This window comes from Rattus norvegicus, chromosome 8 (assembly GCF_036323735.1).
Source record: "Rattus norvegicus strain BN/NHsdMcwi chromosome 8, GRCr8, whole genome shotgun sequence".
Taxonomy (NCBI): domain Eukaryota; kingdom Metazoa; phylum Chordata; class Mammalia; order Rodentia; family Muridae; genus Rattus; species Rattus norvegicus.
This window is the reverse complement of record NC_086026.1, coordinates 66,453,853-66,469,165: the sequence shown is the minus strand read 5'-3', so window position 1 is coordinate 66,469,165 and position 15,313 is coordinate 66,453,853. Positions and strand designations below refer to the sequence as shown.

Below are 15,313 nucleotides of genomic sequence, written 5' to 3'. Positions count from 1 at the left end.
CTATGGCCATGGACAAGAAAGTTTCACTTTTTTCAGACAGGGTCTTGTGTATCCAGACTGACCTTCAACTCTCACTCTGCCCATCCTCCTCCTCTCAGCTGCCAAGAGCTGGGACTACAGGTGAGCACTACCAAGACACTTCCCTAAGCCAGCTTAGATACTCTCGTCTGAGTGAATAGCATAGCAGTGCTTGAGGGGCTCACTCCCCTGCGCCTCAGGATGAAGCAAGGGTGGTAATAGAGCACGGGTGCACTGTCTTGCTTGCCTGGACCGGGCATTGATGGGATTAGAGGAACATGCTCCCAACCGTATCCAATTTCTCTCTATCCAGTGCTTCATCCTCAGGCTCCCAAGCTCCCTTAGAGGGGTGCTACATGGGAACAAGTGCAGGCAAAGAGCTGTCAAGAACCCAGGACCCAGGAGTTCAGGTCGCTCCCTCCTCCCATTTGGAGCACCCCTCCCATGCCCAAGCAATCCTAGCCTAATGCTGAATGACCAGCATCTTAAACAAAGACTTGGACTGGGGAGAATCTTTATCCAGGGACCCAGAAAAATCCATTAAAAGGCCCTCCCACCCCCAGTAGGATGTAAAGGTAAGAAGCTACTGGTCAAATGATAAATCTGTAGTTCTTGAGGATGTTCTGGGGGTTTCGGGCCATGAAGACTCCCTAATGGGTTGGCTTTGGACCCTACCTCCTGTTTCCCTAGTAACACCAGAAAGGTAAACAGCAGCTTTGCAATTCATCAGGACTTAAATTGCAATCTAGGAGTTGGAGAGATGGCTCAAGGGTCAAGGTTAAAACACCTCTTAGTTTTCCAGAGGATCCAAGCTCACTTCTCAACTACCCCATCAGCTGGCTCACACACACCTCTAATTCTAGTTTGAGACTCTGAGGGCTACTGCATGCACGAGGGGCACGTAAGCTCACACAGGAAATATACGCCCACATAAATAAGATAAACAATTATTATTTTAAGTTAAAAATGATGTCTGGTGCTAGCAAATCTGCAAGGAATTTTTCCTGGTAACATAAAAACCAATGGCCATTTGTGCTAAAAACCCAAGAGTACTATCTCACAAAAGTGAAGTCAAATACATAGACAGCCATAGCACAAAAGAGTTGCCCCTGGTGGCAGGGGCACAGGGGACTTGGCCCTGCCAAACATCTGCTGTGAAGTAGCCTGGGATGGGGGAATGGGGTAGGGTTACAGAGGTCCATACCCTCTGCCCCTCACCCTGGACACCTGAGGCAGTTGGGAAAGCTGACCCTGAGGTCATGAGTAGGTGAGCTGGCCCTGCCCCTCCACTGGCTACAGCACTCAGGAGAGTGGGCCCTGTACCTCAGCTGGGCAGCACAGTGTAGCCGGCTCTAGAAGCATGGGTGTGGATGAACTGGCCCCAAGGGCATAAGAGCAGGACAACCAACCCTGCCTCCTTCTGATGGAGGCATTGGGTAGCCTAGCAGAAGCAGTGCTGGAGAACTTGTTTTCATGGTGCTGATAGGGAAGATCTGGTGGGCTGACCTCTGACTGCCATGTGCACACACACACACACACACACACACACACACACACACACACACACACCAAAAACCCCACCTATAAGCTAGAACAAAAAAAATTAATGAAAATAAATAAGACCCTATTAAGGGTTGGAGAGATGGCTCAGTGGTTAAGAGCACTGACTGCTCTTCCAAAGGTCCTCAGTTGAAATCCCAGTAACCACATGGTGGCTCACAATCATCTGTAATGAGATCAAATGCTCTCTTCTGGTGTGTCTGAAGACAGCTACAGTATATATATATACATACATACATATATATACATATGTATATACATGTATACATATATACATATGTATATGTATATGTATATATATATATAATCTTTAAAAAACAAAAAAAATGGGCTGGAGAAATGGCTCAGCAGTTAAGAACACAGACTGCTCTTCCAGAGGTCCTGAGTTCAATTCCCAGCAACCATATGGTGGCTCATAGCCATCTCTGTAATGGGATCTGGTGCCCTCTTCTGGTGTGTCTGAAGACAGCAACAATGTACTCACATACATAAAGTAAATAAATCTTTAAAAAAATTGTTTAAAAAAAGACCCTATTAAAATATAATGAACATGCAGGAAATTATACATAAGGGTGAAGCCAAAAGAATCTTGTACTCCTGATCTCTGAATTGATCCACCCAAAAATCTGTGTCATCTGTGAAGGACTGAGATGTGTGAAAGGGCCAGTCCTGCTGTTCCAAAGCTGCAGGGTCTCCATGACACAGAGCAACGTCAGGAAAGCTGGGAGGAGTTCCGGTGAGGACCCAATATCGATGGTATAGCAGAAGCCAGAGATTTTGAACCAGACCAATGACTCACTGCAATGAACATTTGCAAGTGAAGATGTGTGGACAGAGGGATAAACTATGGGACACACTGTGACATGCTGTAACTTCCACGATGAAATGGTTTTTTATGCTTTGTTCTCTCTCTCTCTCTCTCTCTCTCTCTCTCTCTCTCTCTCTCTCTCTCTCTCTCTCTCTGTGTGTGTGTATGATGCAAGCGTGGGCATACTTGTGTCACAGTACATATGTGGAGGGAGGTTGAGAACAATTTTTGTGAGTTGGCTCTCTCCTTCCACCTTTATACAGGGTTCTGGGGTCCAAACTTGGGTGTTACTCTAAGCCATTTGGGCAATTTTAGGTTTGGGGGAGACCAAGGTCTCACTCTGTAATCCGGGCTGTCTTAAACTTCTGATCCTCTTGCTTTACCAGTGTGTTGGGATTTCAGTTGTGTGTCCTCACGCCCTGGGCACACCTAAGATTTTCATTAAAAAACATTTTGTCGGGGGCTGGAGAGATGGCTCAGCGGTTAAGAGTAATCTGTGAAGGACTGAGATGTGTGAAAGGGTTACACGCTGCTCTTCCAGAGGTCCTGTGTTCAATTCCCAGCAACCACATGGTGGCTCACAACCATCTGTAAAGAGATCTGATGCCCTCTTCTGGTGTATCTGAAGACAGCTACAGTGTACTTATATATAATAAATGAATAAATCTAAAAAAAAAATATTTGTCGGGGGCGGGGGAAGGATGGAGGGGAACAGCCATATAGAAGGGGAGGGGGAGAGGTTAGGGGGATGTTGGCCCGGAAACCAGGAAAGGGAATAACAATTGAAATGTAAATAAGAAATACCCAAATTAATAAAGATGGAGGAAAAAAAAAAACATTTTGTCGGTAGTCCATAGTTTTTTTTTTTTTTAAATAAGGGTATTGCTTAAGAGGAAAAACATGGAACCCAACTCAATGCTCGTGGTTCATGGGATCCTGCCTCCAAATAATTAATGGAACTATTTCCCTCCTGCTTTGATAATCCTGGCGAAACGCGAGAAGACTGGTTGTTCCTGGACAGGGGTCTGGACGTAGAGGAGTACGCATTCTCAATTGGCTGCCATAACGGTCCGCCCTCCCTGGACCAGTCGGTGTCATGTGATCACGGAGTCAGCTGACCTGGGTCAAGCCGGAAGAAGCCCTGGATTGGGTCTCCTGACATCATGGTGAGGGATTAGGGAAGATGGGAAACTGGGTATCGGGCAAGTAAGGGATTCGGTGACTCCAGGAGCGTAAGGAGACAATCTTTACTGGAGCCTTTTTGGGTGCGGCGGATCGGCGGAGTCCGCAGGCGCAGCCGCGCTTCCCTGCGTCCATCCTTGGCCCGGAGGGTCCCACCTCCCGGATTCTCCAACTCTCCACGGCCCCGAGGACCTCCCGGGGGCGCCCTCTTCCCGGGCTGCAGAGTGGCAAGACGAGAACATGCTTTGGACTGGTTAGGAAACCTCTCCTTGCTTTCCAGAGCTAGGGAGAGGTTTTTGTTTTTGTTTGGATTGGATTGAGTTTTTTTTTTATTCCATTCATTCAGGAGCTGCGTGCTGAGTGTCCAGCCTACAATAGGCATCGGGATTTCAGCCGCCTAAAGGGAGGGCAAATCAGAAGCAAGAATTGGCAGGCGTAGGTCCTTCTCCAACCGCAGAGGCTTTCCTGAACCGTGAGCTCAGTGTTAGGACTCTTGAAGATGCGGCCCTGTGAAGGGTAGTTTGTGTTACCCGGATGAGAGGCAGAGTCAGTGTCCTCAGTCAAGAAACCGCTGTGGAGCCTCTGAAAGACCCAGGCTCCCTGAGAGTGTACATCCTGTCTCGCTAGAGCTTGGTGAAGATCAGGCAAGACAAGCAAAGATTAGGTCTTGCTAGGGCTTGGATCGCCACTATCAAAAGAGCGAGCATTCCCTCTGGCTGCCCAAAGTGCTTTGTTAACTAGATTATGGGAAGTGGAATCTGGTGCTGTTCCTCAATGGTAGACATGCCCGAGGCTCTGACTTTGAGCCCCAGCACTGCCAACAAGCCTACAAATACCTAGGATCAGAAAGGGCCCAGAGGTGAAGGCAGGAGTGGGGCTGGGGTAACAAGTAGCATCAAGCAAGTTGTTGGGACTAGAGCATGGCCGACACTCAGGGAGAATTGTCACCGATTGATGTCTATTGAGCAGAGAGAGTAAAAGTCAGAAGAGGTCATGTGGCAGTGTGAGCAGGGAGAGAGTTCTCAGGGCAGTCCGGACTTAGGGGAGAACAAAGAGTACTCATTTCCTCACAGGCAGCCCGACTTCCTACCTTACCCTCTCTTACAGAGGTTCCGGTTCTGTGGCGATCTGGACTGTCCCGATTGGGTCCTAGCAGAGATCAGCACACTGGCCAAAATTGTTAAGTGCCCTGGTTCACTTAGGGTTGGGAGGAGAGCGGCCTGAGGGTGGAAGGAGGAGATTGGGACTGGGAGCTGGGGGGGCTGCGGTGGTGAAAGGATCTCCCTGAGGATGGCATCTCCATGCTCTGTGGCCTTGTCACGTGGCTGGCCCTCCTTCAGCCAGTCCCCCAGCAATGAGGGGTAAGGTAGGTTAGTCTTGCTGAAACCGGGACGTCCTTTTCAGTCCTCTGTGAAGCTGCGGCTACTGTGTAGCCAGGTGCTAAAGGAGCTTCTGGGACAGGGGATTGACGTGAGTACAGGACCCAACATCGCACTGTCCGATAACCTTATGAGGCCCGGAACACTCTGTTCTTCAGCCTCCCCCCTTGGGTATCCCCTTCTTTCTCTAGCCCCAGCCCATTCTCACCACAGGATGTGGGCCGGGGGCAAGGGGCTGGTGACAGGGCTCTGGTACCCCCATAGGATCTCCTTTCCCCATAGTATGAGAAGATCCTGAAGCTTACTGCTGATGCCAAGTTCGGTGAGTACCCTGAGCTGGGAACCACAGCCTTCCGTGACCCTCCTGCTTCAGTGGTGAATAGTATGGGGAAAAAAACCATATTGTCAGCCCTGTCCACACCCTCTGCCACCACCTGCCAGTCCCATAGCAATTAATGGGGTTTAAGAGATTTGGGGGGCTGGAGAGATGGCTCAGGGGTTAAGAGCACTGACAGTTCTTCCAGAGGTCCTGAGTTCAATCCCCAGCAACCACATGGTGGCTCACAACCATCTGTAGTGGGATCTGATGTCCTCTTCTGGTGTGTCTGAAGACAGCTACAGTGTACTCATATATAATAAATAAACCTTTAAAAAAAAAGAGAGAGAGAGAGATTTGGGGCCCAAAGCTGGAGATGAGGGCAGGAAGGTGGTTGGGGCCTCACTGACATCCCTTGCATCCCCTGCGGGTCTCTAGAGTCTGGAGATGTGAAGGCCACGGTTGCAGTGCTGAGTTTCATCCTCTCCAGCGCCGCCAAGCATAGCGTGGACAGTGATTCCTTGTCCAGTGAGCTGCAGCAGCTGGGGCTGCCCAAAGGTACAGTGAAAGCAGGCAGGAGGGAGACCCCAGGGTAGGGGTTCCTGGAAAATGCTCTTCTTGGCCCTGAGATGGTCCCAGTCTTCTGTGGGCTCTGCAGCCTGAGACCCAGCTCTTGAGCCCAGTGCCAGTCTCCACTGGCCACCTCAGCAGAGCCCCCCTCAGAGCTCCATCTGCCTGCAGAGCATGCCACCAGCCTGTGCCGCTGTTATGAAGAGAAGCAGAGCCCCCTACAGGAGCACCTTCGGGCCTGTAGCCTACGTGGTGAGTATGAAAACAGCCTGGCGGGCCTGGGCTGTGCTCTAAAAGGTCCATGCACAAGCCAAATGCTATTGCTCCTGGGGAAGCCCTAACCACAATTACACACAGAGTAGTTGAGTTTAGATCTGTCCAAGGATCTCATGGCCATGGCCTGAGCTTTCTTTTCTCTGAGGTTCATGGTGAATATTCTCATACCTGTCCTACAACAGGCCTCGCTTGGAAGGCAAGAGCTTTGTAGGTCCCACAACCTGGAAGGGTTTGAGCGGAGCATCATTGTGGGCTAAGGTAGAGAACTTCGTGGCTTGCCTGGTTGCTAACTGCCTAACTTCTTGCCTGCAGTGAACAGGCTGGCCAGCGTGGGCTGGCGGGTAGACTACACCCTGAGCTCCAGCCTGCTACATTCTGTGGAGGAGCCCATGGTACACCTGCAGCTACAGCTTGTGCCTGCTCCAGGTTCCCTGGCCCAACACGTTTCCATGTCCCTCTCAGCAGACAAGTTCCAAGTTCTCCTGGCAGGTAAGGCTGGACCTGCAGAGGTTGGAGCCCCTCCTGGGTCTGGCTGACTTGGAACTGGCTATACAGGCCAGGCTGGCCTCAGACTTGCCTCTGCTCCTTACCACTGCTCATGCACCCTCCTGTTTACTGCAGAACTGAAGCAAGCCCAGACCCTGATGACTGCTTTGGGCTGAGAAGGGTGTTCCTAGCCTCTGTGGAGCCGCCCTGCCTGCACTGAGTGGCTCCCCTCCACACTCCTCTTGCAAGGGTGGCCCTTGGCCTCTTGAGTCCTGGGTGGGGCTACTGGGGATCGTCCCCAGAATTGCCTTCTTTCTTTTGAAAGAAAGTACTTGTCAACCATTGTTATGGGCAATAAGAATAAACAAGTGTACAGCACTGTGTATGGGTCTTGCTTGGCTTTTGTTGATGATTTTGACACAGGAGTCCAGATGCCAGGTTGGACTCCAATTTGGTGATCTAGTTGACGTTGATCTTAAACTTTTACTCTTCCTGCCTTTCCATCTTGAGTTCTGAGATTGCAGTCATGCGCCACTGACGTGGTTGGGGTTCCATTGCTGCTCTCAAGAGACACCATGACCAAGGCAGCTCTTATAAAAGACAACATTTCATTGGAGCTGGCTTACGGTTTCAGAGGGTTAGTCTGTTATCATCGTGGTGGGAAGCATGGCAGCATCCAAGCAGACATGGTGCCAGAGAAGCCAAGAGTTCTACCTGTTGATGCACAGGCAGCAGAAAGAGTGTGTCACACTAGGCACAACTTGAGCATATCAGATCTTAAAGCCAGCCCTGCAGTGACACACTTTCCCCATCAAGGCTACACCTCCTAATAGTGTTACTCCTTATGGGCCAAGCATTCAAACAAATGAGTCTCTGGGGGCCATACCTATTCAAACCACCACAAACACCATGCCTGATTTATATGGTGCAGGAACAAGCCCAGGACTCCATGCATGTCAGGCAAGCTCTCTACCAACTGAGCACAGCCCTAGCCCAGGGATGGGAGAGCAGGTGACATTCTGACCAGCCTGTCCATCACGTGCTCAACAGAAAGGCTGAGGACAGAATGGACAGTGTGTGTGCGGATAGGTGAGCTGGGGTGCCAGCTCTGTCTTGTGATCCTCTTGGCTCTGCCCTTCTGTGCAGTCCTTGTCTGTAGGCTTGCAGCAGGCAAGCGACACTGATGCCTGTGTGTAAGGCTGAGAAAAGCTTTTCCTTGCTATTGTTGCTAGGAAGAGAGGAATCCATGCCTGAACTCTTTGTTAGCAACAGGTTAGGTTAGGTGTTGCAAGCTGAGTATTCATATTCCCCTGTCCCCGCCAGCGGGGACCCAGTTATTCAGGGTCCCGAAGAGGCTTTCTACCTGTGGGCCAAAATGGGGGTGAAGAGAAGAAGGAGACCAAGCAAAAGTTCTGTTGTCAAGGTCTCGTTTATTGGGATGAACGTTACAGCTTTTAAGGCTTTCAGGTAGGGGGAGTGACCTTTGTGAAATATGAAGGAGGGGGAGATGAGGGTATAGGCAGTGATAGCTGGAGGCAAAGAAGTCAGGCGATGAGGTCAGGTGGTGGAGACACTGGGTGTTGACTGAGGAGATAACTGGTATCTGCTCGAGCTGAGGCATCCCTTGAATGTTATACTCCTGTGCCGTAAATTCATGGGAGAGGCTTTATCCAACAATCTTAAGATTTATGGCAGTCATCTTCGGGGTGAGTCTCTGTGGCCAAACAGCCCAGAGTCACTTTGAACCATGCAGTCAAAAAGCGGCTAGGCCCAAATCCAATATGGCTCCGTGCATTCCCCAACTGTCTTAGGGTTTTACTGCTGTGAACACACGCCATGAGCAAGGCAAGTCTTCTAAGGATGACATTTAATTGGGGCTGGCTTACAGATTCAGAGGTTCAGTTCATTATCATCAAGGTGGGAGTATGGCAGCATCCAGGCAGGCATGGTGCAGGAGGAGCTGAAAGTTCTACATCTTCATCTGAAGGCTGCTCACAGAGTACTGACTTCCAGGAAGCTAGGATGTGGGTTTTAAAGCCCACACCCACAAAGCCATGCCTACTCCAACAGGGCCACACCTTCTAATAGTGCCCCTCCCTGGGCCAAGCATATACAAACCATAACACCAACACATTCTGAAGCTGCCTCTCTGTAGGTGCATCTAGGAAGGCCACGTGCAGAAAACAGGTGGCTGCTTACAAGCCAGGAAAACCCCTGCCAGAGAACCGAACCTGCATGCACCTGCATGTTTGACCTCCTGAGCTCCGGAATTGAGAAATGTGTCTATTCAGTCCGGTGTTTGTTGTAGCAGCCCAAACTAAGACCCATAGTCTCCCAAGATGGGAGTAGGCTAGCCAGTTGCTCCTTGCAAAAAAGCTTTGAGGAAGCTGTCAAAAAAGCTAGCCAATCTCACTACCTGAAGGGAGATCTGACTCATGTATTACCAGCTGGGCTATAGAGTGAGACATTGTCTTTTTTAAAAAGTTAAGAAATGCCATGAAAAATTCCCAGACATGTCCATGTAGCTTCCCCCCAGGCAGCACCCCTCCTGTATCATCACAGGGTCCTGGGTGCTACTGCCTTTGCTCTTGGGACAGCACAGTGGAATTTTGTTATTCATTTGTTGCTTTGACCAGCCTAAGTGTTGTTTTGTTTTGGTTGGTCGGTTTTTTGTTTGTTTGTTTGTTTGCTTGCTTGCTTGCTTTTGGTTTTGTTTTGTTTTGTTTTTTGAGTCAGGGTCTGTGCAGCCCAGGCTGGCCAGGGACTCATTATATAGCCCAGGCTGGCTTCATATAATCCTTTGGCAAAGGGTCCAGATTGGGAATACCGGCATAAAGGACGCCTAGTGCCCCCTGAGCTTCTTGAGGATAGGAATTGCGCATCTGCATTTCTGAAGTCCTGGTGCTGAATATTCTCCCAACAGCTGCATGTGGGGTAAGTACTACACTAGTCGTTTGCTTTTGTTCCTTTTTGAGCTAGGGCTCGCTGTGTACCTCTGGCTCACCTGGAACTGGCCATAGAGGCCACGCTGGCGTCAGATTTGCTTCTGCTTGTCAGCACTCCCAGCTGCAATGCTGTTAAAGATGTTGGATGCAGCGGGATGCATTAGCCTGCTTCACGTTGGCACTCCAATGTGCAGTCAGGAGTTTCAGGACTTCTAGGTCATCCACGGCAACATTCCGGCCTGTCTGTGTTACGTGAGACACCACCTTTAATTAGTCAATTAATTAATTAATTAACCTGGACATGGAGAGAAACCTGAGCAGTTAGAGCACTGGCTGTTTTATGAGAGGACCCAGGCTAGATTCCCAGCTCCCACAGGGCGGCTCCCAGCTGTCTGTCACTCTAGTTCCTGGGGATCCCATGTGTTCTGGCCCCCTGGGTCAGAACTGTATGCACACGGTGCACAAACATACATGTAGGTTCAGCACTCATATACATAAAGAATTGTTAGGAAGAAAGACTTTAAAAATACATGAGTCCGGGGTTGGGAATTTAGCTCAGTGGTAGAGCGCTTGCCTAGCAAGCACAAGGCCCTGGGTTCGGTCCTCAGCTCCAAAAAAAAAAAAAAAAAAAAAACCCAAAACATGAGTCCATAATGACAAGAAGGAACACCAACGCCTTAAAGCATACCAATATAGTTTGTCATATTGGACACAGTTACTGCACCAAAATCTTAGCCTAAAAACTGGTTAAAAGCACCATGTGTGGTGGCCCAGACCTTTAAACATGGCACTTGTTAAAGCTTTTAAGTAGAGATGGAATTTCTTCAGGGGTATTTTCTAAACACAAAGTAACACAACATATAGCACTTCTATCAAAGATGCTACAATCCAAGAAAGGAAACAAGGGGCTGGGAAGATGACCCAGTGGTTAAGAGCACTGACTGTTCTACCAGAGGTTCTGAGTTCAAATCCCAGCAACCATGTGGCTCACAGCCATCTGGAATGGGATCTGATGCCCTCTTCTGCTATGTTTGAAGACAGCTATAGTGTATTCATATATATACATAAAATAAATAAATAAACCTTAAAAGAGAAAGGAAGGAAGGAAGGAAGGAAGGAAGGAAGGAAGGAAGGAAGAAAACAACATAGAACTGGTCTTGAACTCCCTTAAAAAAAAAATCTTAGCCAGTATTGGTGAATTACACCTTTAATCCCAGCACTCTGGAAGCAGAGGCAGGAAGGGTCAACCTGATCTACTTAATGAATTCCTGAACAGTCAGGGCTACACAGAGAGAGACATCGACATCCACTCCACCCCCCATCAAAACAAAAAAACAAAGTCATAGTAAGGTGAAACTCATTGTAACAGAAATTGCAATGGTTGCTATGTGACTGCTGCTAGCTTACGACAGACACACTGCTGCACAGCTGTAATCCCAGCACTGGGAAGATGAAGACAGAGGATTAGTCCAGCTCTGGCCACACAAGTAAGTAGGATACAGGAGACATCAAAAAAGGAGTAGGAAGAGGGGGAGGAGGCAGTCGGCATTCTGTAACTGCTAACTAGACCGGAAGTGGGGAGCTAGGCCCATCATCCCAGCTGTTCCAGGGCATGAAATCCTGAAACAGGATTTTGGGCATGGTCATAGGGTCTCCCTGGGTCCATTGCCCACAATGGCTTCAGCCTCCAGCATGAAGAGCGAAGGGCTAAGGGGTGGTGGTCTCTAATCTAACCTCCCTGTAACCTTTTAGCCAGGCAAGTGGTTCACATCCCTAATCTCAGTACTTGAGAGACTGAGACAGGAGGATGGCAGGAGTTTGCACAAACTTACTAAAACTGTTGTCTTAAATCTTTTTTTAAAAGACTGGTGATATAGCTTAAAGGTAGAGAGTTTGAGCAGGGTTCAGGGACCCTGTGTTCAATCCTCACTACAAATAAACAAAAATTGTTCATTGTGGCAAATCATCAAAGGTTAGAAACCTTTGGATGAAATGTTGATTAGGGACTAGGGGGTCCCGTGAGATGGCTCAGTGGATCACTGCCCCCCAAGTCTGGTGACCTGAGTATAATCTCTGAGGTCTACATAGAGAAGGGGAGAATGAACTCCAGAAAATTGTTCCCTGACCTTCACAGATACACACTCAGGGCCCCGCTCTCACTTGGTAAAAAGCAACTTTAAAATGTTAAGCTGGGACGCTGGGCAGCAGTGGCCACACCTTTAGTCTCAGGAGGCAGAGGTAGGAGGATCTCTATGAGTTGAGGCCAGCCTGGACAGATCAAGTTCCAGGACAGGCAGGGCTAACAGAGAGAAACCATGTCTGGAAAACCCAAAGAAAAGGAAAAAAAAAGTTAAGCTGGGTCTGGTAGTCCATACCATCAAGCCCAGCACTGCTGAAGCAGAGACAGGTGGAGCTCTGGGAGTTCAAAGCCAGGCCGATCTACAGAGCCAGGAAAGCCAGGGCTACATAGCAAGACCCTGTTTTTTGTTTGTTTTTTTGTTTTGTTTTGTTTTTGGAAAGCCAGGGTTACATAGTAAGACCCTGTGTTTTGTTTTTTAAGATTTTTAAAATGTTGATATGAAAGTGGATATTTGCATGGTGGTGAAGAAACAATCATGCGTATACCCAGATGTTCTCTGGGGGGAACTGCATAAACAAAGTGGCTTGTCAACACAGGAGAATATTTGGTTTTCAAAAAGAATGAGCTACCGAGAATAACTGCATGGGCAAATTTGGGAGCAGAAGATAAAATATACTCCCTGGTTTGTGACAAGAACAGTTAACACGGGCCAGCAAGATGGCTCAGGGGTAAAGGCGTTTGCTTTCTGATCCTGGAAACCTATGTTTGTTTTGTTTTGTTTTGTTTTGTTTTTTAAAAGCAGGATATAGGGCTGGAGAGATGGCTCAGCGGTTAAGAGCACTGACTGCTCTTCCAGAGTCCCTGAGTTCAATTCCCAGCAACCACATGGTGGCTCACAACCATCTGTAATGAGATCCAGTGCCCTCTTCTGGTGTGTCTGAAGACAGCTACAGTGTACTTACATATAATAAATAAATAAATCTTAAAAAAAAAAAAAAAAAAGCAGGCTGTGGTAGCAAGCATCTATAACCCCAGCACTCAAAATGGGAGGTTCAGGCAGGTGAATTGTCCAGAAACTCTGGGGTAGCTATCCTGAAGTACAGAACAATAGCATAGAAAGAGAGGCTGCTTCAACTGGCAGGAGAGACCTGATTCCTGCAAGGGATGCCCTGGCCTCCACATATGCACCGGTGTCTGCGAACGCCCCCATCATATACACGGCACGACGATAATAAAAAGAATTCAACACAAGAGCCATCCCACTAAAGCTTTGTTGTACAAGAGTGTTAGCTACAGATGACGTGCTGCCCTGGCTCATCTTTGCAACTGAAACTTTATTTCTACTATCGACTTCCTCTCCCTCCCTTCTACGGTCATTCTCCTTACTCTGTTTGTGTGTTTAATTAATGTGGACCTCTCACATAAATGAAGTCTCAGGGTTTGCCCTTCTGTGAGTCTCCTCAAAATTACCTATGCTGCTGCCTGAGGCAGGCAGTGAACAATATTCCACTCTGGTTATATCCATGTGCTGTGATTCTTAAGACTTATTTTTACTACCTTCCCTTCCCACCCCATGTGTGTGTGAGCTTGCTAGTTCATGCTTGAACATGTGAGTACAGCTGCCTGGTGAGATGGGGAGTTTCAGATTCCCTTGGAGCCGAGGTTATGAGCTACCATATATGTGTGCTTGGTCATGGTCTTCTGTCATTGTTGCAGGATATTTGATCACACTGTGAAGCCTGAGATTGTGTTTTTTACTGAAAAAGCCTGTTTCTAGTTGTATGGTGGCTCAGTCCTTAGTACACAGCTTTAATCCCTCTGGCTGGACTACAGACACACCCTTAGTACACATCCTTAATCCCAAACAATAAGAGTAAAGTTAGTTTGTAGAAGGAAGTACTCATGTTTGAAAGGATTGAAAAAATAAGTTTCATAGATGCAAGAAACAAAGCTGTAAGAACGGAGTTCTGGGAATACAGGAGCAAGGTCTTGGAGGTCAGAGTGACCAGGCTTAATGGAAACTAGCCAAAACAAAAACAATTGTTCCCCCTACTCCTCCCTGATGTAGATTCCAAGAACGACCACAAGATGATATCCTGACCCTGCCCAACCACCCAGTTCACCCCTCCCCACCCACCAATGGATGTGCCAACTTAGCCCTTTCCCAAGGATTCTCCATGGCCAGGTGTAGGGCTGGATGAGGAAAGTGACCAACTGAGCCAAGAACAGCCCCTTGAGCAGGCCAGTCAGTACCTGACCAGATCCTTTGTCCTGTGTACCACCAATGAGAATGGGCCAGCTAACCCTGTTGCTGAAGTCTGCCCTCTGTTTTTTTTCCGGAGCTGAGGACCGAACCCAGGACCTTGCGCTTGCTAGGCAAGCACTCTACCACTGAGCTAAATCCCCAACCCTTTTTTTAAAAAAAGATTTTATTTATTTACTGTATGTATGTGTGTACACTGTAGCTGTCTTCAGACACACCAGAAGAGGTCATCGGATCCCATTACAGATGGTTGTGAGCCACCATGTGGTTGCTGGGAATTGAACCTCTGGAAGAGCAGTCAGTGCTCTGACCCACTGAGCCATCTCTCCAGCCCCGAAGTCTGCCCTCTGTAAGGGATAAAAGTTGTGTGCTTTTTGGGTTCGGGGTTGCCTCTCCCTGCGTGGAGGATTAAAAAACTTTATACCCTCATGCTATTGCAGTGGTCACTTTGTCAGTCTGTGCTCTGTGGGTGGCGCTCCTGAGGTAGGGCCATTTCGGGGGGGGGGGGGGTCTTACAACAGGATGTCTAATTGAGTGGCAGACAAAGTGATGAATCAGAGAAAGATTTGACGGAATAGAACATTCCCAGCTCTCATGAGGAGAGAGAGGAAAGGGAAGCTACTTAAGAGGCAGTGCAGAGAGAGCAGGAGGCAACCTTTTGAACTTTTGAAAGTTGTACAGTTGTACAAAGACAGGTTGCAGAGAGAGAACAAACTAGACACAGGCGAAGACAGAATGAGCCAGAGAATGAGAAGGCGCCAGAGGATTAGAACAGATCGCCAGAGTTAATCTGAGGCCAAGCAGAGCAACTCAGTAAGAAACTGAGAGAAGCCAGGTTGAATCAGTCATCTTGGAGAGGAGTTTGAGCTAGAACATCTGAGTCCAATCAGTTGGCCAGAGACCAGAAAGAACTAGAAAGGGTGAGAAGTCTCAGAGGCTGAAAACATTCTAGGCTTAGATTAGATGGTACGGAGCCTAGAAGCTTCCAGAACTAAGCCTAGGTTAGCAGACAGAGGCAGTGAGCATCAGAAGAATAAAAGTTACTTTTCCATGCCATGGCGAGAGAAAAACAACTAAACCCACTATGCTTGGCATGAGTAGGAGAAGAGCAGCGAGTGCTTTAACCACTGAGCTATCGCTCCAGCCCCAAGAGATGTGTTTTAAACTATGTATCGGACTGGAGTCATAGCTCAGCGGTTAAGAGCACTCACTGCTCTTCCAGAGGCCCTGAGTTCAATTCCCAGCAACCACATGGTGGCTCACAACCATCTGTAATGGAATCTGATGCCCTCTTCTGGTGTGTCTGAAGACAGTTACAGTGTACTCACATAAAATGGATAAATAAATCTTTAAAAAAAATGTAAACTATGTATCATTCGTGGGTGTGTACTGAGGTGGTTTCCTCTTTAGGGCTGCTGTGAGTGTGGGAG

General features: G+C 48.2%; 1 protein-coding gene across 3 annotated transcripts; it reads left to right on the top strand.

Moving 5' to 3' along the window:
* Positions 1-3,465: 3,465 nt before the first annotated feature.
* Positions 3,466-6,978, top strand: Commd4 (COMM domain containing 4). 3 transcript variants are annotated; one of them, NM_001401178.1, is made up of 8 exons: positions 3,513-3,552; positions 4,676-4,747; positions 4,973-5,038; positions 5,230-5,269; positions 5,702-5,821; positions 6,005-6,085; positions 6,422-6,598; positions 6,731-6,978. In NM_001401178.1, the coding sequence occupies exons 1-8, from the start codon at positions 3,550-3,552 to the stop codon at positions 6,769-6,771; spliced, it is 600 nt and encodes a 199-aa protein (NP_001388107.1). In that variant the 5' UTR covers positions 3,513-3,549; the 3' UTR covers positions 6,772-6,978. The 3 variants fall into 3 exon arrangements, with proteins under 3 accessions (XP_063121825.1, NP_001388107.1, NP_001102232.1); XM_063265755.1 differs by having other exon boundaries at positions 3,466-3,552; positions 6,422-6,978; NM_001108762.1 differs by lacking the exon at positions 4,973-5,038 and having other exon boundaries at positions 3,522-3,552.
* Positions 6,979-15,313: the final 8,335 nt, after the last annotated feature.

Bases quoted from the DNA above. Each gene is read 5' to 3' on its own strand.
- Commd4 (XM_063265755.1), top strand. The intron at 4,748-4,972 runs GTTAAGTGCCCT...CGTCCTTTTCAG, and splicing joins TCAGCACACTGGCCAAAATT to TCCTCTGTGAAGCTGCGGCT. The intron at 5,039-5,229 runs GTGAGTACAGGA...CTTTCCCCATAG, and splicing joins TTCTGGGACAGGGGATTGAC to TATGAGAAGATCCTGAAGCT.